The 20,313-nt window shown below is 40.4% G+C and overlaps 1 protein-coding gene across 2 annotated transcripts; it reads left to right on the top strand.

Moving 5' to 3' along the window:
* Positions 1 to 288: 288 nt before the first annotated feature.
* On the top strand, positions 289 to 10,881 carry si:dkey-187a12.4. Of its 2 annotated transcripts, none has more exons than XM_039784802.1 (4): positions 289 to 719; positions 1,697 to 1,920; positions 5,244 to 5,403; positions 7,067 to 7,141. In XM_039784802.1, coding segments are annotated over exons 1-4 (669 nt in total). In that variant the 5' UTR covers positions 289 to 436; the 3' UTR covers positions 7,069 to 7,141. The 2 variants fall into 2 exon arrangements, with proteins under 2 accessions (XP_039640736.1, XP_039640735.1); XM_039784801.1 differs by lacking the exon at positions 7,067 to 7,141 and adding an exon at positions 10,178 to 10,881 and having other exon boundaries at positions 292 to 719.
* The last annotated feature ends 9,432 nt before the right edge of the window (positions 10,882 to 20,313 follow it).

Consider the following 20,313-nt stretch of genomic DNA (forward strand, 5'->3'; position numbering starts at 1 on the left):
ATAAAACGACCCCTGCAGTGGGAAATGTCACAGAAGAATCTCAATCCAAACTAAATTGAAAAGGTTGTTGGCACTGGTTAAACTATTCTATTGTTTCGGTCTCATTTTTAAATAAGACGAGTAGACACCGTATAGTGACTGTCTCGCATAGCACGGCGGTGTATTTCTTATAATTACTCAAACGTCAAACTCCTAAAAAAAAGCGTTAAACTGCCTTTGGCAGTTCGGCGCTTGCCTTGTGGGAAATGTAGTTCGATAGCCACCCCCCAATGTTCTTTCAACATTTTGGTGACGTTTGTGCAACGTGATATCGTTCGCTGGTTTTTATCTCAACTTCCGCTTGTTCTCTGTACTGATAGAGCAAAGAAACGTTACCAAAACGTTTTATAAAGGCTTTCGGAAACGTTTCATCGGCTCACGGTTTGGAAAAACTTAAATGGAGCACGGTAACGGGGATAACCCCGACTGGCCGATGCAACGACGAGTGGAAGGTTTTGTAAACAAACATATGGCAGACATTGCTCGAGAAGCCCTCCAGCAGAGGCTGACTGCTGTGTCAGATGAGATGCACAATCTGGCCGAACGTGTTTCCAGACGATCAGGGGAAGAGTTCAAAGACGACCCGCGGCAAGGGGACGTGAGCTTCGGTGTACAGCCGCCACTCTGCTCCGCCTGTAGCTCCGGAGCCGCAGACAAGTTACTTTCTGCCCCATCCACAGGTAGACTGTTAGCCGCGAACCATGTATTTCACTCCACAGCAAAATCTGGATCTAAATGGTCTGTCAGGAAGTAGGACAATAAAGTCAACGTTAGCCATTAAACTTACCCTATTTTAGGTAGGCTAAGGGAACTTACCGTGATACCTCAAAATGCACGTCAAGTGAACATCATTGTGTCGCATTGTACAATTTCTGTTATCAAAATAGTATTTCTATGTACATTTAATGCTGTTTTCACTGTATTCCACTGTCTGATAATCATGTGTCTTGAACTATCATATTTTTATTTTATTATTTCTAAAAGTACAATTTATTTTTATTCTAGAATTTCAAATCCCTTTACTATCATTATTATTCACTTGTTATTGGATTTATTTTATTTTATTTATGGTATTGTTCTTTTTTTTAAGTTAGGCTAAAGTATTGAGGAATATGTAAAAATGTGGACAGCAGTTTTTGGAATATATTACTAAAGCATTCAAAAGCACAATTTAAAACATTTAAACTCATGTTCACTTCTTTTAAATTAAAATAAAAAAAATGGAATGCTCTAGACAGAAGTTCTCAAGCTGTGACAGAATATGAGACGATTTTGACGATTGAGATCATTAATTTCATAATAATAATAATAATAATAATACATTTTATTTATATAGCGCTTTTCATGGTACTCAAAGTCACTTTACCGTAAAAGCCAGCACATATACATTAAAAACCGATAAGCAATAAAACAAGCCTATGGAATTTAGACTAAACAACTGTGATCCGTAATATCTCGAGATTTTTGGCCACGATTATATACAATAATGTTGGATTATGGCCCAGCCCTAGCTTTGAGAAGCAAGATCAATATATCAATTTATATAATCCATATTATAAATGTATGTGCCAGACTAGCCAGATGTAGTTATTTAACTTACACCATACCCTTATCCCACCCTGTCACATTCAACTCCTCTCCAACTCTTCCTCTCCAGAGATGGCTGCTCAGCGGAAGATCATCGGCCTACTGGTGGAGATCCAAGAGGAGCAGCAGCGACAGTGGGCAGTGCTGAGGGATCTTCAGGCCCGCCTGCAGGGTCCGGCCGGCTACGAGGAAGAGGATGTTGAGGCCCTGGACATGGATCTCCCCCTGAGGACCCTGGAGCAGCTGGATGACATGGAGAGGCAGCTGGATGACGCAGGAATACAGAAGAGGATGGTAGATATAACAGCACTGTTTACGTGTGATGTAGGGGTGTAACCGTACACAGAAGTAGGGCTGGAGATATTGAACAAATACATCAATGTCGATATTGCGGCGATATTGTAGGGTTGACTATTGGTGCTTTCACAAAATCTTAATGCAATGAGATTTTAGATAAATAATCACCAGTAATGTGGATATAATGACTAAGTGGTTAAAAGCGAATAATAAAGCAGCTAGAACAGTCTGATAAGTTCAGAAAATGACATCGCTTGACTGTAATGCAGCCTTTAAAACCAGGAAAAGACAACACTTGTATACGTTATATTGCGATGTTATGATATCCAAAATCTAAGACAATATCTAGTCTCATTCACAATATCGATATAATATCAATATATTGCCCAGCCCTACACAGGAGTCTGTTCTCTATCACACACTTCTGTATCCCACTGTACGAACACTGAACCAACACTTCCCCAAAAGGCAACAGGTTACAATAGGCTGTAAAACTAGCACAACAAGCATCTCTTATGCTAGGAAATTGACAATACAAATCAAATAGAAAAAATAAAACTTTTGCACAGGGAGGAGTGTTACAACTACTTCCACCTTGGCTATATGCCAATTGTATCAGTTATTGTTTTTTTGCTTTAGCTTCTAAAGGCTGCCTGCATGCAGCGGGGATAAGGAGTTGCGTTCCGGTTTGGCACATCTGGGCTAGAGCTGCAAAGATTATTTGTTTAGTTGTCAACTAATAACTTGATCTGCAACTATTTTGATAACCCAATTCATCAGTTTGGGTCATTTTGAATGAAAAAAGAAATGAAAATTCTCTGATTGCAGTTTCTTAAATATGAATATTTTGTAGTTTCTTTACTCGTCTTTGACAGTAAACTGAATATCTTTTGAGTTGGGGACAAAACAAGACATTTGAGGACGTCATCTTGGGCTTTGGGAAACACTGGTTGGCTTTTTTCACACCAAACAACTAATCGATTAATTGAGAAAATAATCAACAGATTAATCGACTGAAAATAATTGATGATTACAGCACAAATCTGAGCAACGCCGTCGACTGTGCAATAGCATGTTGGATGGGTTTCCATCGAAAGACCCTTCAACGGTGGAGCAACGCCGACACACCATCTTTTTCGTATACACAACTCTGTCTCTCTGTTGCTGTTGTAGCTGAGAGCGGGAAGCTCCGGCGTTTCATTTGCACTCGCCGTAGTGTGACTGACTTGCACGCCAATCTGTTGTGAGAACCTATGCACGTGTTGCTAACGGCGTATGGGTAAAAGTGGAACCTGCGCTCGTGAAATTTGGTTCCACATTACATTTCCAAATCACATAACATTCATCATTCTACACACCGTGTGTTGTGCGTTCGGCTGCGTGCCCTTGACCTTTACCCCCGTACTTTGACGGTTCGGTACGGATACGGCCCTGATGTGATCGGATGCTTAAAAGCTACAGTTGGTAACTGTTACAAAAAATTAACTTTTTGTCATATTTGCTCAAACTGTCACTATATCCTGACAGTAGTAGGCCTACATAAAACAGATTATCGGTTCCTCTGTCTCCTTCTGGGGCTTGGCATAAAGAAAACAACTTTAAATAGTTAATATTCAGATATGACTAATATCATATGATTCAGTCAGCAGCATCTATAGGGCCCCAGCAATGGAATTCATTTTTTTTTTTTTCATGATAATTTTCTCTGTATTAAAGCCATATTTTACTGTGGACATTTACATTAAAACGTTTGTAGTGGCTTAAGGAGATCACCACTGTCTCTTGAAAGTGTTAGACGTGCTCTCCCACTGCAACATGTAAGTAAGTAAAGTTTATTTATATAGCACTTCTCACAGACAGAGTCACGAAGTGCTTCACTGGCCGAATAAATAAACACATTATAACAAATCGATAATCATAAAAAGCACAATAAATCACAGTAAATCATACTAAAACACAAAAGCATAAAATACATAGGAATACAGTCAACAATGTGGTTAAACGTCCGCTTAGAAGAGGATGCAACTGAAGTTCTGAACGCTACATTTATTGCTGCCACACATTTAGCACACACTTTCACTTAAAGTGGAGATGTGATTCTGAAAGGGATAATGATATCATAGCTATATAACCTAGTAGCCAGGCCTGGCGCCATGCTAAAATGACTAAGGGGGCAGGTAAAAATTGCGAGGTGGCAATTTTTTTATACATAAAGTATGCTAAAATTAATTTACCCAGGGTCAGCACTCAAAAATCTTGAAGCAGTTAAGTTGTCCATCTCTTTTTATAAATATAATAAGTATGACTTGGCAAAGTAACTATTTAAAAGTCAGTTATGAGCTTTGGGCTCTTTCATTACAGATTGAACACACACACACACACACACACACACACAACACACACACGGCTGTGACTGGCTCATCCAGTGCGTGCTCCCAGTTGTAAACACTTCCGTCCAGTAATGGTTGAGCCGACACTAAAGAATAAAATATTTATATTCAGGTTAGCTAGTGCAATAGGCCAACGTTAGAAACCGCTAACGTTACACGATACGTCTAACTTGGATGTCTATCGCTAGATTGTAACTGTAAGTACCTGTCACATCAGGGTCTGAGGGCGGCTGCACTGCGATGATACGAGTAGGTGGACGTTCCTCGTCATCAGATGAAGATTCCTCATCTGATGGAAATGACTGGTCTCCCTGATCTGATTCACCATCACTCATGTCCAAATCTAGCTTACTCTAGCTTCTGATAATGCAGCCGCCTTGTCAAACAACACGCGTTGCTAGGCTATGCGGCCATGGTCTGAGCACAGTGGCTTTTATTAGGGGGTTAAAGTCATAGCCGTAGGCTACTAATGAAGTGAGAGAACGTCTGGAGCGGTCGCTCTCGGTGTCAAATATCGCCGCAGATGGGATTACATTGTTAGTTGAAAGTCCCCTGTGATAAAGACGCCATGGAGACCTAGTAATTGTGTTGTTGCGTTTGTACGTTTTATGGATATACAGTATAACAATCACAAATGTGGTTATGTGTGTCATTATAATCTAATAATGCTTAAAATGTATCATTGCGAAACATTTTGGGTGCACCGTGCACCTAAATTATGTGCTGGTGCACCTAAATGAAAATTCAGCGCACAAGTGCAACCAATATAAAAAGTTAGTCTGGAGGCCTGCACTAAAACCTTTTTTAGAGTTTAGTTTTTTTTAACTTGTTAAAGTTACCTACTGCAGTTTTAAGTCACTTGAGTTGTTTGCTGTGTGAATGCCCAGTCTGTGCTGTGAAACTGTTGTTGATGCCTTGTCTAAATTCAAGGTGTCTTACCTGTCCCGGATGGGCGGAGCTACGGTTGAAGATGCAGTGAGACGCCTTATGCAGGCTGTGCTTTCATTCGCTGTGGGTTCTGAGCTTAACTGGGTGGGCCGCGGACAGAAGAGAAGCTTCAGGAACACTCGCCTCCAAGGGGTCCTCTTCTGTAAGTACACATGCTGCTTTAATCTACTAAATATAAGATGAGATCAGCTTTATTATAATCCCACTCAGGGAGAAAGAAGTGTCACAGCAATGTTTTCCCTCGGTTTGTGGAAGACTTTGGTGCGCATATTTGACCGGGGGTTTAGGGGTCTTTCCTAAAAAAAAATTTGAAATAAAAAACTAAATGCAATTTGACATAATGTTGGACCGTTATCACCATATCTGTGCCTAAAACATTGGAAAAGCTAGAACAGACAAATAAATAAATAACACTCAAACAACTTAAGGACAAAACTTGCTAAAGAAGTCCAACTACAATCATTAGATCTGAGACTTTAGTCTTTTCGTTAGTTGGATGCTTTTTTTGCAGTTTTTGGCGCATTTTTGGCACTTTTTTGGCCGCATTTTACATTCATTCAGCTAAGGTGCTGCCAAAAACGGCTCGGGTGGTGCACCTAAACCTTATAATGGCGGGGAAAACCCTGAAAAGAAGACATTTGCTTTGTGACACAGCCACTGCTTCTGATGGCCGTTTTAATAAGCTGAGCGAGCCAAACTCCCATAGACCGTATATAAACTGGACCAACAGATCCCGTTGCTCTGGATGGAGACCAGTGAAGGATATTAGAAGCACTTTTCTGGTGAGCGCGGAGCGTTACTGAGCAGCCTTCAACTGAGCTTGAAGACGTAAATGTGACGTGAGCGACCTGTCTGAAAATTGTAAGTCTTCTGGTAGCTGTGCCAAGAGAAATCTCAATCATTCCCAATTTTACAGAGACGGAGAGTGTAGGTATATGTAAGGAGATAACATGGGCACAGGCTAATTATTGCTAACTAAAATGCTAGTTAACATTAGTAATTAAAGTTAAACAGCTCATGTAAGTCGAAACTGCCTGCGAGTTTCTCCTGTACTATACGGTAATTCCTCTACTATGCGACAGTAAGTCGTGTGGTTATGACACAATCGTTAGCCTATTTTTATAAAAACGTCTGCTACGGAGCCATAACGTGAGATACAAGGTAATGGAGCCTTTTATACATTGTCGTGTTTCTTTAGAAATAAAAAATGGACAAGTAGAGTCTTTAAACGCTTCAGATATAAAGTTATTCGCTGTCAAAGTGACGTCAAAATGAATGGCAGTCAATGGAATGCTAACGTCGGGTGATCGTTTGGTAGCATCAAAATGGTGCCATAGGAGGTTTGAGTTCTGAAGCAAAGCTTACCCCCTTGCAAACTCCACTAATGAACATCCCATCCCGTTTTTAGAACACTGGCATGCACCTGTCCCTTTAGTAAGCAAGTAAAGTAGGTCAACTTTATTTATAAAGCTTTCAAAACCATGGTTACAAGCAGGGGTTAAAGTGGGATCTGGTAGGTGGGGGGGCGGAACCCTAAGAACCGGAGTTTCTTAACACTTTAAAGTCTTCATCCACTACACAGCACTTCAAGAAAACTTACATTTAAAGCTAGTTTACCTGTTGCTCTCGTTTTCTTCTTCCAAAACCGTGGTAAAAAACACCAGGAGCAATTGCCAGGAGTTTATGACTGGTGTGTTAACTGCATGCCAAATTAATCACACAGCGCACAAGGCACACTTGCCTCCTGAGTTACCATATGACCGGTTGCTGACAAGCATTTAAAAGGCTACTTTTTTTTTAAACAGAGTCTGATGCAGTCACTCCACATAATGGCGCTGACACACCAACCCTATAATCGGCTGTCGGACAGTCTGGCGAGGTCAGTGACTCGACTCTGTTCGGTGTGTTCCATGCCGTCGTCCCTCGGAGGAGTTGCCGGCCTTCATTTTGGCCGACCTGACATGCTTGGTCGGAGGGCGGGCAGCCGGACTCACTAGTGCTAACTCGGAAATAAAGAGTGGGATGAGTGACGAACGCCTCTCAAAACTGGCCCCCTCACAGTTTGAAACCTCTACACCACGGGTGTCGAACTCAATTTCACTAAGGGCCACACTGAAAAATGAAACTCGCATCAAGGGCCAGACAAGTTTAGTTTATTGACATGCTTTTATTTAATTGAAAAAGTTAAATATCTTTGACTGTATTATATGTCTCATATAGCTTTCTCACTTTTCTCACAGTTTGGCTAGTCTCGCTTTGCCAGACCCTCCTCCAAAGTGCGCTAAAGGAGGGTCTGGCTACTCCACATAGCATTCGGGGATGGGAGGAAAATGTGCTCTGGTTTAATGGCATTTCTTTTAACCAATCAGAATCGTCATGGGCGGTGCTAAACTCCGCACAGAGCCGCTGCAAAATAGTCGTGCGAGAGAAAACTCAGATTGGACAGATAGTCTAGCTAGCTGTCTGGATTTACCCTGCAGAGATCTGAGGACCAGTTAACCATAGTCCTCATGAATCCACCGAATTTAAAATTCCAACACAAAGAAAGCGGATGGAAGCGGAAAATTCATGCATCCGGCAGAATTTCCTGCAGCACCGGAGCAATCCTGGAAGTGGAAGGCAAAGGACATAGACTACAGTTTGGCCAACATAAAACCCTAAAAAAGTCAGAAAAAAAGTTCCTTAGCCATCATAAGCCTCTTTCCGACCAAGTAGTTACAGGAACAGTCCACTTCTAAACAGTTCTACTAACTACTCTCCCCCAAAACCGGTTTTTCCATTTGCATTCACACTGGCCAAGTGGCCATAGGAACTGACCTTTTGTTATTATAACACAGCCATCTAACTATGCGGAAAAGGGAAAAGACCTTGCGCTGAAGTAGGAGCTGAAAGAGTTACAGGAACTGCGGTCAGAGGAATTTAATAATCCCCAAATTGGTCCAGTCGGAACACAAGAAAAAAAGGGTTCTGCAGAAAAACAGTTTCCGATTTATTGTGAACCTAAATTGATATGGGAGCCGAATCAAAATGTGTGAGCTGCCAGATTTGGCCCCCGGGTCTTAAGTTTGACACGTGTGCTCTACACTGTTTGATTAACCTCTTGTGTCACTGACAGTGTTGGGCAAGTTACTTCCAAAATGTAATACATTATAGATTACTAGTTACTGTCATTTGAGAGTAATTAGTTATATTACAATATTACTGTCTCTGAAATGTAATGCTTTACACTACTTTTGCATTACTTTTGAGTTACTTTCACCAAAACAACAGCGGAAGTTTGTCTCCTCTTTATCCACTTTAATACATCATAGATTAGTCATAATATTTTGTATAATTATTATGAATATGCCAAGTAACTAAAGTTATAAAAATAGAGAAGTAAAACGTGCAATAGGCAAGTAGGAGACAATTAAAATACTTAATTAAAAGTACCTTAGTTGTATTGAAGTACGGCATAGTTACTTTCCCCGGCTGATAAAATGCAATGATATTTACGTGTAGCAAGCCTCAACATTAATTCCCGACATGTTTCTATCTGTCAGCAGCTCGGACACACTGCTGTCCGCACTGACATACCGTCACCTGTTGGGACACAGATGTTGTCCGGTACCATCTCTGGTTCTGGCTCTGACCGCAAGAACAGTGATGGGACAGCTCGCTTCAACGCAGTAAATCCTGAAAGTAATATCCATCTAGCAAATGTATCTGTCTCTGCAGTCATCTCAACCATCGAACGCAGGGCTTTTTTTTTTCCTGTGAAGAAATGTTTCGCGGTGTTGGTGAATTCTTAAAAAAACAAAAACGCCACTAAATGTTGCGTTAAAATGCGTTGTAAATCGCGTTACTGACATTGTAACGGGTATAATATTACCGAAATTGTATTAGTAATGCGCTATATGACTGTGTTACAGCAAAAAGGAATGCATTACTGTTATTGCGTTACTTTTGTAGCGCGTTACTCCCAACACTGGTCGCTGACTCCTGGAAGAAGTTCCACTTGCAACACTATGACACTTTGGGCCCTATCTCGCACCCGGCGCAGCGCAGGACAAAGCCCGCTGCAAGTGTCTTTGCTAGTTTAAGACCGACGCAGTTGTCAATTTCCGTCCAAGCGCCAGCGTCCTAAATGGCGCAAATGCACCGTCGCGCTCATCTTTGGGCGTACGTGCTGGTCTTACAAGGAGGTGTGTTCCGGTGAATTCTTGGCGCTATTGCTATCTTGAGGCAGCGGGAAGTGATCGCGCCATTGGCCAACAAAACCTGGTCTAAGTCAATAACGCAGCATCTCATTGTTATTTTAACCACGCGAATTACGGTAAAATCGCAGCTCTAATACACAATGCTTGTTATAAACACACAGGGAAGCGGAGCGCACAACATTAAAAACAAAAAAACAAAACGCAAACGATTACAAATAAAAATATTACGGTGCAAATCCGCCGTCATAATAGCAATGCGCCAAGGTCCAAGCGCGCCTGGCTGTTAAAGGGAATGGGAGATGACACTGATTGGTTTATTGCATGTTACGCCCAAAACACACCTATGAATTAATGAAAACATTAAGTACAACCCTTTTGAACCATGCGCCCGGCGCACAGACCGTTTTTTCCGCCGTCAAACTAGCAAAAGTGGATTTGGACGCGTCCTAAACGCACCTGCGCCAGGCGCTTCACGCCGTGCGCTTGGATCGTTAAAATAGGGCCCCTTGAGTCATACGTAAATGAGACTTTCTTTCAGGTTTTAACTGACATTATCATATTGTTTGATTCATGCTAACTGATTAGAGTTGTTTTGTTATTAAATAAGTGGTTTGGAATGCAGTTCTGTATCTGATAGAAAAAGAATGTGTTATTAAGGATGGTGAAGAAATAAAGGTGAGCTGTACAAAGGATAATCCCTAGCTTCTCCTCTTTTAGGCGCCCTGAAACGAACACCGGTGGGTAAGGAGGCCACACATCACCAGTACGCTGACGTGGTGAAGAAATGGCTGCGGTTTGCTCCGTTCAGACAGGGAGGGACCGGCCGTCGCTGCTACAAAGCTCCTGTGGAGTTTCCAGATTCCGAGGAAACTGACTGAGTTTTAACCACACTGACATTCATGGTATCCCAAGATACCTAAACATGAGGGTTTCCATTCTGAGACAAGATATCCACATGTAAACATTTTAAAAAAAACACACATGCATGAAAATATTTCTGTTATGATAGCAATATAATTATGTCTTAAGACACCTGCACACTGTACACTTTTGTATTTTTCCTCTTCCTGCTAAAAGTGCAAATGTCCTTTTTAAAGACGCGAATGAGAAGACATTTTCTTCATTTCAGTGAGCTGTGTTAGAGAAGAACGATGGCAATGATACGTCTTACAGAACTTCACTAAAAAAACATTTGAATGAATCTTTCTTTCTTTTTTATATCGGTCAGTGCACATCAGTCTCAGTTGTTTATAAATGGATGTATAGTGTCTTAGGATGAAACCATTCACTGTATGATTTTTTTTTTTCTTCTTCTGTATGTTAAAGCATTGTTTCACCCCTTGTACACCAACAGTATTTTCTCCTTTCTTAATGCCTAATGCATTGTTGTAACTCTTCTGAGGGTATGTGAGCTTTGTACAGTGGGTGTTCACAGTTTATACTGTAGGGGGCAACCAAATCAAAACATTTGTCTTAAAGTTAAGAAGAGGTTTTTTTCTGTCATCTTCTGCCTTAAATATATAATATGTAGTAGTAGGTATCACTCAGAGAGAGAGAGAGAGAGAGAGAGAGAGAGAGAGAGAGAGAGAGAGAGAGAGAGAGAGAGAGAGAGAGAGAGAGAGAGAGAGAGAGAGTAGTGGTGGTCGAATGAACTAGAGAGTAATTGAGAGAGGGAAAAAAGAGAGGGAGCACTGAACAAAGCAGTGAATTGAAAGATTATATTTTATTTTATGATTGTTTTAATGATTGTTTTACTGCAGTTATGTTCTGAAGCACAAATAAACACACACCTCCATGAGAAAGTACCTCATTGTCGGATTGTGTGTGAATGCAGAGCTTTATCGTGTGTGTGTGTGTGTGTGAGACTACAAAGTTGACACAATATAATCAGCAACGACCATCTTCAACAACATCAGCATTCATTACATTACATAACTTCACCGACCCCTTTTATCAACGTTTCTGACATCCTCAACACCGAGTCAACAGACTGGAATATACTTACTGTGTACTTCAGTACATCTGAGGAAAACATTGTACTACTACATTTACCTGACAGAAAAATGTTACTGGTTACGTTGCAGATTCAGATTTCACCCACAAAATATCACAATTAAACTATATGATGCATTATTATTCATTCAACTGTCCAGCATTATATCACAAAAAATCTGCCCTTGACACACACCCAAGTCACAACCACTTGTGGTCAGAAACACTAAGTGTCTGGCAACATTATGGAAAGGATGGAGAAGTTGCGGTTATCCTGCCATGCCGTCATAAAATCAATCTGAGCCAGTCAGCCACTGAGTTTCAGGGAACTGGGATTGTGCATGCTGGCTCACTGTCACACTGTCATAACAGGGACACCTGAATTGAATTACTGTAGCTTGGGTTGTACATCATTTGTATGTCGCTATTGACAAAAACATCAAATCAATAATAATAATAATATATTTTATAATAACTCCATTATAATAATCATAAAGTAAAACTACCATAGTTGAAACTGGCATTAAAGTGTATTTATTTTATTATTTAATGTTTATTTGACAGGGACAAATGCATAGAACATTGATTTATAAAAAATACAAAGTAGATGCCATGCATATCCAATCCCACTCTGTTTAAACTCTGCGACTCCACCCAGAGCGGAGGAGCTGTGTTAAATGTTATAGTAGGGTTTTACACTTGCATTTTTTTCTTCTACAGAAGTGCAATTACTGCAAAGTATGATTTTTTGCCTTCTTTCTGTTCCTCTTTCCATTTCTGATAAAAAATGCTATAACTTTTAAAATAAGACCTAAATGAAGGGAGTATACTGAGCTGCATGGAAACGTGACAAAAATCTGATAAATAAAATAGTAACATGTAGGTAGTCAAACATGTACCTGTGACATGTCTTTATATTTAGCAGTGGTATCCATCCATCCATCCATCCATCTTCGTCCGCTTATCCGGTGTCGGGTCGCGGGGGGAGCAGCTCCAGCAGTGGTATCATCAACTCATAAATAAAAACATTCTCCTTCCATTTCAGTGATTCAAAATTTGCACTGCATTTTTTTTTTTTTACGTTTAGGTTTGTTGCTTAGCCTATATATTGCCATTATTATGGTCTTAACATGTCGGCAGTCTTATAGAATAATTAGATCTGTTGTTGAGTTATTTTGTTAAAAGGGCATCTCAGTAAGTTGTAATTGCTCTGATCTGGGGGGAAACCATCAAACTTTGTAAAGGGGGCATAACATTTTGCCAGTCTATGGCCGGGACCTCTATGGTCGGGACACGTGATTTGATATTAGTCTGTTTTTGTCCATTTGCTGTGCGGTGGGGAGATTGAGGCAGTAGTGGCATCATCAAGCTGGCTTAGAATAAGTAAACCTCCGAAAGTAGTGCGGCTTTACCTTTAAAATAAAAGCATAACATTTGACGCTTTAAAAATGTCATGAAATAAATTCTGCTGCATCACAGATGTGGCACCATTAGGACATAAGACCAGGGTCATTTATACTAGACAAAACATTTGAAAATCTTTGGTAAAGTTTAGAGAAACTGGACATTGTTTTATAAATAACACATAATATCCCTTTTACCCAGACCACATTGCTTTATCTATTTAGAAATGACTGTTTCTGTCATACATAAGCAACACGTATTCTAACTTTACTCTGGTGTCTGGCCAATCAAGTTAAAACACTAGCTAACTGAAGTATGGCTATTGGTAAGAACACAGGAAGTAAGTTATTATCCAAAATGTACTTGAACCATTTTGTTTATAGGGTATGTTAGTTTAGATGGTATTAACTTTTTTTTTTTTGAAACAGCTGAAAATCAACTTTTAATTGTATTTATTTATTTACATGTAGGTAACATACGGAAACTCTATAGAAGTCCTTCTCTTGTGACTGGTGTTACACAAAGAGAAACGCATCCAGCAGCAAGTTTTCTTTAGCAGATGAGTCTTTTCGGAGTGGAATACACTCACCGGACGGTAAAGCAACAGCAACGTTACCGTTAAATTTCTTGTTTGACATCTACTGAACTGGTGATTTATAGTTTTTTGTAGCTAACTTCCAAACTCAAAGTTAGCTCCGTCTCTTGAGAAAGCAAAACTCCCAGCGATAGGCTCATTATTTATTGTTGCACCGTCAACAATAAGGAAGCATTATATGTGTGAAGATTCCTGCGGGACGTGTTGTACAAGTTATCACCACCTGTTGTACGTCGCAGAACATTTCGTATAAAAATGTGTGAGTTCACATAGTGCATTTTTATCCTTTACCCGAGAGGAAAGCCGAAGACATGAAAGGGGAGAGAGAGTGCTAATGACACGCAGCAAGGGCCGCAGGTTGGAACCGAACCGGGCCGCTGTGGCAAGGACCGAGCCTCAGTACATGGGGCGCACATTGAACCAGGCGAGCCATCCAGGCGCCCCCATTTAAGATGTTTTTGCTTCAATTCGGCAGCTAAAAAATCCAACACACACACACAAAAAAAACATATGAATGTTTCATTCATTATAAACCGTAATGTGGTTTAATCTTTAAGGCATTTGAAGTAGGCTCTCGACATCTTACAGGACATTATAAGCGGTTTGTTCCTGTACCGGACGGTCATGGCCAGTATCGATAATCGTAAGCCTATAACTAGATATAGCCTATAGATAATAGGCACATTTTTTAATTGAGTTTGGTGTATGCTGTATATGTGTACTTGGTGATTTATAACGACTTGTGTGCATGCCAGTCTAAATCACATCTTGTGCAGATTTAGAAGTTACACAACTTTTAATACGGAACCCGTGTTGAGTTCTCAATAAGAGATGTGATTTAAGCGACTAGCCTATGTCAAGTCAAGAAAACAAAATGCTTATCCCCAAAACTCTCATAGCATGGAGCATCCATTGATATGTGAGCAGTGTGATTTCAGTTCAGCCTAGGAATCCAATTGTCTGCAGTGGTGTTTTGTGACTGGTGACCTGAGACTCGGCTTTCTTTTGCCCCTGAACGTTTCCAGCTCACAGATTGGTGTGTCATCTATTGTTTGCACGGCAATTAGGCTGCTGTTCAAACATTGCTGCCAGGCATTTGCAGGGTTCTCAGACTGTAACCTCAACTATTATCCCAAGCCTTGCACATCATATCATCTCCCTAACTTTTGTTTCTCATAGGTAAAGCCAAAGTATTTCACGGTACAGGCCAAGACCCTGGTTTTTCAATCTCTTCAGAAATCTGCTAATGTGCTTAGTGCTGTGTTGTCTACCTCAAACCTGAGTCACAGTTCAGGAATTCAAGCGTGCATTGGTCTGGCAGCCTGTTTTTTTGTTGTCTGACCAATTCCTTTTGAATGTCAAGCTCAGTCTCTTTGCTCAGGTGGTGACATTATGGTTTGTTTTTTCTCAGTTTCTATACCTCCGCCCATGGATGTACACTCTAATATGACCTGGATACAGCTTTCGAGGCGGAGCCACACTCTTTCCTATGAGAGTTGCTTAGTGGCACATGAAGCCAAAAAAGTTCAACTTCAGCTTATAAAATTACCCAGATGACCAACGCTGCTTCTGAACTATGGGGCCCGTAGAGCAGGCGCACTAGAGACCTCTTCCAGCCTAGCCGGCTACTTTCAGTTTAGCGCGCTGCTTACTTGTCTGGGGATAAAGTGATTTAATCTTGCAGCTCTTCTAGATTTTCCGAATGTTATCAGACAGAATAAATCAAATTTTGATAGTGAAACAAGTCATTTTGGGGGGGATGTAACGCTTGAAATAGATTTATCCACTGATTTACACGTCTCTTTATGCAAGTCCATAGGAAAAAGTGTTGCATCATGTTACTGACACAGAAGTTGTAATTGCACTTTTAAACCGCTACATCAAATTGGCTTCCTGGGGACCTGCGTCCTCCAACGATGTTATGTTTTTGGTTCGGTTTGTCCGTTTGTTTGTTGATTTGTTTGTCTGTCTGTTAGCAGGATTACGGAAAAACTGGTGGCCCAATTTTTTATGAAACTTGGTGGAAGGGTGTAGCATGGGCCAAGGAAGAACCCATAAAATGTTGGAGCGGATATGAATCACAGGGCGAATACATCAATTATTTTTCACTTTTGTTACGTTGGGAGATTCATGTGGCGTCGGAAAAATTAGTTCCCGACTAGGAAAAATCACCCTGCAACTTATTTATTAGTTTGGCTTTTATTGCCTTTATTTATAGGACAGATTAAGACAGGAAAGTGGGAGAGAGAGGGCGAATGACATGCAGCAAAGGGCCGCAGGTTGGAACCGAACCAGCGGCCGCTGCGGTGAGTTTTTTCTGAATTGGGATTAATCTGAAGAGATGCAGATCAGGTAAACTGGTAACTCTAAATCCTGTGTAGCTGTGAATGTATTTCTGAAATACTTGCAAACTGTCCAAGGTGTAATGGTCGCTTGCCCAATGCTGGGTTAAAATCCAGCCCCCTGCGCGCCCCGTCACAGGGCAAGTGATAGGAAGTTGATGGATTGAAATCCTGGGCTGGAATGAGTTCAGCTACAGCTTAGCATCGTTATAAATTATGAAACACTGACCTTCTTTGGGTGACCACTTGTAATCATTTAAAATGTAAGTATTACAATTTCAGTACATAAATAATCATAATAACGGCATGTGCAATTTAAAAGTAAAAGACTGAGGTGTTTGCTCACTTTATTGACTTTGAAAATTATTATTTTTTTTCTAGGTTTTTGCTGATGCAACATATGGGCTTTATCACAGTGTAGTACAGGGGTCTTAAACGTTTTTTTAAGCTAAGGACCCCTAAACTGAAAGAGAGACGGAGCAGGGACCCCCTACTAATATTGTATACTGGGCCTACATTAATGTGTAGGGAGGCCTAAGGCCTTTACACATAGCTTTTTATGGTGCATATTCATATATTTATGCACCATGTTTTAATGTTAAACATGCATGTGGCACAGTGAATCCTTAAGCTTAACTGTATCTGTCGATGGCTACCATAGTGGCTATATTACCTATAGGCCAGTAAGCCTATCATCAATGTTCAGTACATTTGTTTTTTCACAAATAGGCTGATTTATTTTTGCTAATATTTCAATCAGGAGAGACTTCGTTGCAGATATGCAAAGATTTATTGTACATAACCGAACAAAGGAGCTGTCTGCCGGAAATCATGAATTTCGTGGCCAATTCTGGTTGGTTTACTGAAGAGTGAACGCCTCTTAACAGCTGAAAGTTTAGGGAGAGATAGTGGTGATTGAAGTAATTTAGAAGTCTTCCTGAATGAATTTGCGCTGAGATTCATTATGTTGGATTCATGTTAATGTATATTTTCAGACATTGAAATTTGTGACAAAAAAAACTAATAATTTGGTGGACCCCCCAGCAGTAACTCTGAGGACCCCCTAGGGAATATATTTGCTGTAGTGCAAGGATTATCCAGCAGCAGCTAATACCAGGACCCTGCCTACAATACATGTGACACGTGTGTGATTTCTGTAGAGCTGGGCAATATATCGATATTATATCTATATCGTGATATGAGACTAGATATCGTCGTAATATGGCATAAGTGTTGTTTTTTCCTGGTTTTAAAGGCTGCATTACAGTAAAGTGATGTCATTTTCTGAACTTACCAGACTGTTGTAACTGTTCTATTATTTGCCTTTACCCACTTAGTCATTATATCCACATTACTGATGATTATTTATTAAAAATCTCATTGTGTAAATATTTTGTGAAAGCACCAATAGTCAACACTACAATATCAGTAGTATCGATATCGAGGTACTTGGTCAAAAATCTCGTGATATTTGATTTGATTTTCTCCATATCGCCCAGCCCTAAATTTCTGCTATAGGCCTGAGTTGTAAAAGGAACTTTTAGGTTAGAGGATATAACTCCTCTCAGATCCTCTTGCCTAACCATGGTTGTAGAATCAGTCATTAGCTGGTATTTCTCAACACATTTACCACTTGTCACTTACATTCCAAGAATATGAAAGCACAGGTTTGTCCTTTTGTTTAGAAGAGGCTCATTTGTTGACATACCCTTTGTGTTAGGTTTTCTACAGACAATGGAAACATGGAAACCACACACCCCAACTCTCAACTAATAGAAGTCATCAGTCAACATTTTACATGTAACTTTAGATATTCAGTAAGTAGAAAGGTTTGCTTTCACAGTGGAATGAACAAAGAAAACTCTTGAACACTATAGATATTGTGCTTGTTTAACTGCATGGTCGCTGTTTTACTGTGAAGAAGACAAAGTGACACACACAGGCATGATTTATTTTCCCATTTCCCCATTTTGTGTTCAGTTAGTATTTCAACTGTAGAGACCCGCCAGCTTTGCAGTTTTTAAAGTTTAATCATACAAATATGACTAATTGTCACAGAGTGCATATACAGTTTAATCCTTGTGTATGTATAGATGGATGACAAATGAAAGTAAAAAAAAACAACAATACATTTTAAAACATAGATTTTCCCTCGCTTTAGTAAAACTAGTGCAGTCCCGTATGGAACGAGCTGACTGTTTGTCCTCTTGTATCGCTGCTCGCAGCTTTCTCCCGAACCATTGTACCCTAAAATAGTGTATCTTACAGAAGGCCCCCAAAACAGCCCCACTGTATACTACTGACTCACTTTGTACTTCTACTTCAGAGGAAAACAATGTACAACTACATTTACATGACAGAGAAATGTTACTGGTTACGTTGCAGATTCAGATTTTACTCACAAAATATCACAGTTAATATATGATGCATTATAATTCATTCAACTATCTAGCATTATATTAGAGTTGAAAGCTCCACCTTGAACAAACGTTAAGTAAATGTAAGTACATTGTGCTGATAATGCCTCTCTTTTACTCTTCACTTGAAGTAAACATTTGAATGCAGGACCTGTATTGTGCAGTAACAATAGTTTTACTTCAGGAAAAAAAGAACATTTTGAGTACTTCTTCTACCACTCCTAATATCAACATTCCCAGTTAGAGAAAGGGTTCAACTTAAAGCAAGACGCAGTTTGCCCCCATATCATCACATATTACACATTTTAGTTAATCTAGTCTCCCCAAAACCACCAATTTTGTCATTTTAGTCCACATGTGTCAAACTCAAGGCCCGGGGGCCAAATCCGGCCCATTGCAAATTTTGATCCGTTTCATTATCATTTTTTGATTCATTTCAATTTTGGCCCGACTAGACCATACCCAAAAAAATCAAGAAACTGTTTTTCATACTGTAAATATGCGACACTGGCGTGCAGAATGTGACCGTTTGCCGACTTTGAGACTCAGAATTCTAGGGCTGTGCTCGATTAAAGAAATTCTTAGTCGACTAACACTCATTCAATTGTATCGACTAATCGATTAGTTGATTTAATCGACACATCTGTAAATCTGAGTTTCTCCGCAAAGAGTCATGCAAAACCACCACTTTCATTCTTGTGTTTACCAGAGATGTGCTCGTACGTTTCTTGGAAATAAGTCATTCAGCATGAAAAAAGCATAAAACATGACTAATCGACTAAAGAAATCTAAGTTAACTAAGACCAAAACGACCGATTAGTCGACTAATCGACTAAGAGGGAGCAGCCCTACAGAATTCCCCACAGAAGCAGAGAGTTTTTTAATATTCAGGCTGTGAAACAGGTTGTTGTGAGTCGGCTGGGTGGTAGCTGCTTTTACAAATGAAATGTTTGTTTTTCATGACTTGCTAAATTCTACGATGGCTAAGAAACTTTTTTGCTGACTTTTTTAGGGTTTTATGTCGACCAAACTGTATGGGAGAAAGCTATATGAGACATACAATAATACAAAGTTGATAGACTTTTTTTGTTAAATAAAAGCACGTCAGTAAACTCAACATGTCTGGCCCCTTGTGATCGTCATTTCTAGTGTGGCCCTTAGTGAAATTTAGTTTGACACCCCTGTTTTAGTCAAACTGATTCCACATAAGATTTTATCTGATATATCTTATCATTACCTGATGAAAAACACAAAGGTGCCTGTCGACAACGTTATCTTCACTTCACTTGTTCAACTGACTTCAGCAGTTTAGCTAACAGACACTCTGCTGGTGGCCAGGCTAGCTCAGTTGGTAGAGCAGGCGCACATATATAGAGGTTTACTCCTCGACGCAGCGGCCGCGGATTCGTCCCTCATTTGTCTGTTACCTTCCGCTTTCTTTGTGTTGGCATTCTAAACTCCGGTGGATTTATGAGGACTATGGTTAACTGCTCCTCAGATCTCTGCAGGGTAAATCCAGACAGATAGCTAGACTATCTGTCCAATCTGAGTTTTCTGTTGCACGACTAAAACAACCTTTGAACGTACACTTCCCGAGGCTATTTTGCAACGGCATCGCGGATCTGTCCGGCGCTTAGCACCGCCCAAGACGATCGTGGTTGGTTTTTAGGAAATGTCAATAAACCAGAGCACGTTTTTCTCCCATCTCGGAATGCTGTGTGGACTCTCCAGACCCTCCTCCGCAGCGCTGTAGAGGAAGGTCTGGCAATGCGAGAATAGTTTATCACTGAACAGCTGGCAACCCAGTGTTTGTTTTTCCTCGACTGACAACCCCAGGGGCCTTCCTGTTTACCAGGCAAGCACTGTGTGAATTGCACACAAGCTTGCAGTCACCCACATGAAAACACATGCACGTCTTGCTCCAATCAAAACAAATCCAAAAGTCCACTCTACTTTTATGTTTTGACAAGAGGGGTTGGACTAACAGAGCCCCTCTAGAGATGTGGGGAGGAAAGGCGGAGTGAGAGGTTCCATGCCTTCTGTCACTCTTTGGCTTCTGTTGCTTTCCAGGAAATAACCTCTTCCCCCCTCTGCCTTAGTAAA

The sequence above is a fragment of the Perca fluviatilis genome, chromosome 19 (genome assembly GCF_010015445.1).
Source record: "Perca fluviatilis chromosome 19, GENO_Pfluv_1.0, whole genome shotgun sequence".
Lineage (NCBI taxonomy): Eukaryota > Metazoa > Chordata > Actinopteri > Perciformes > Percidae > Perca > Perca fluviatilis.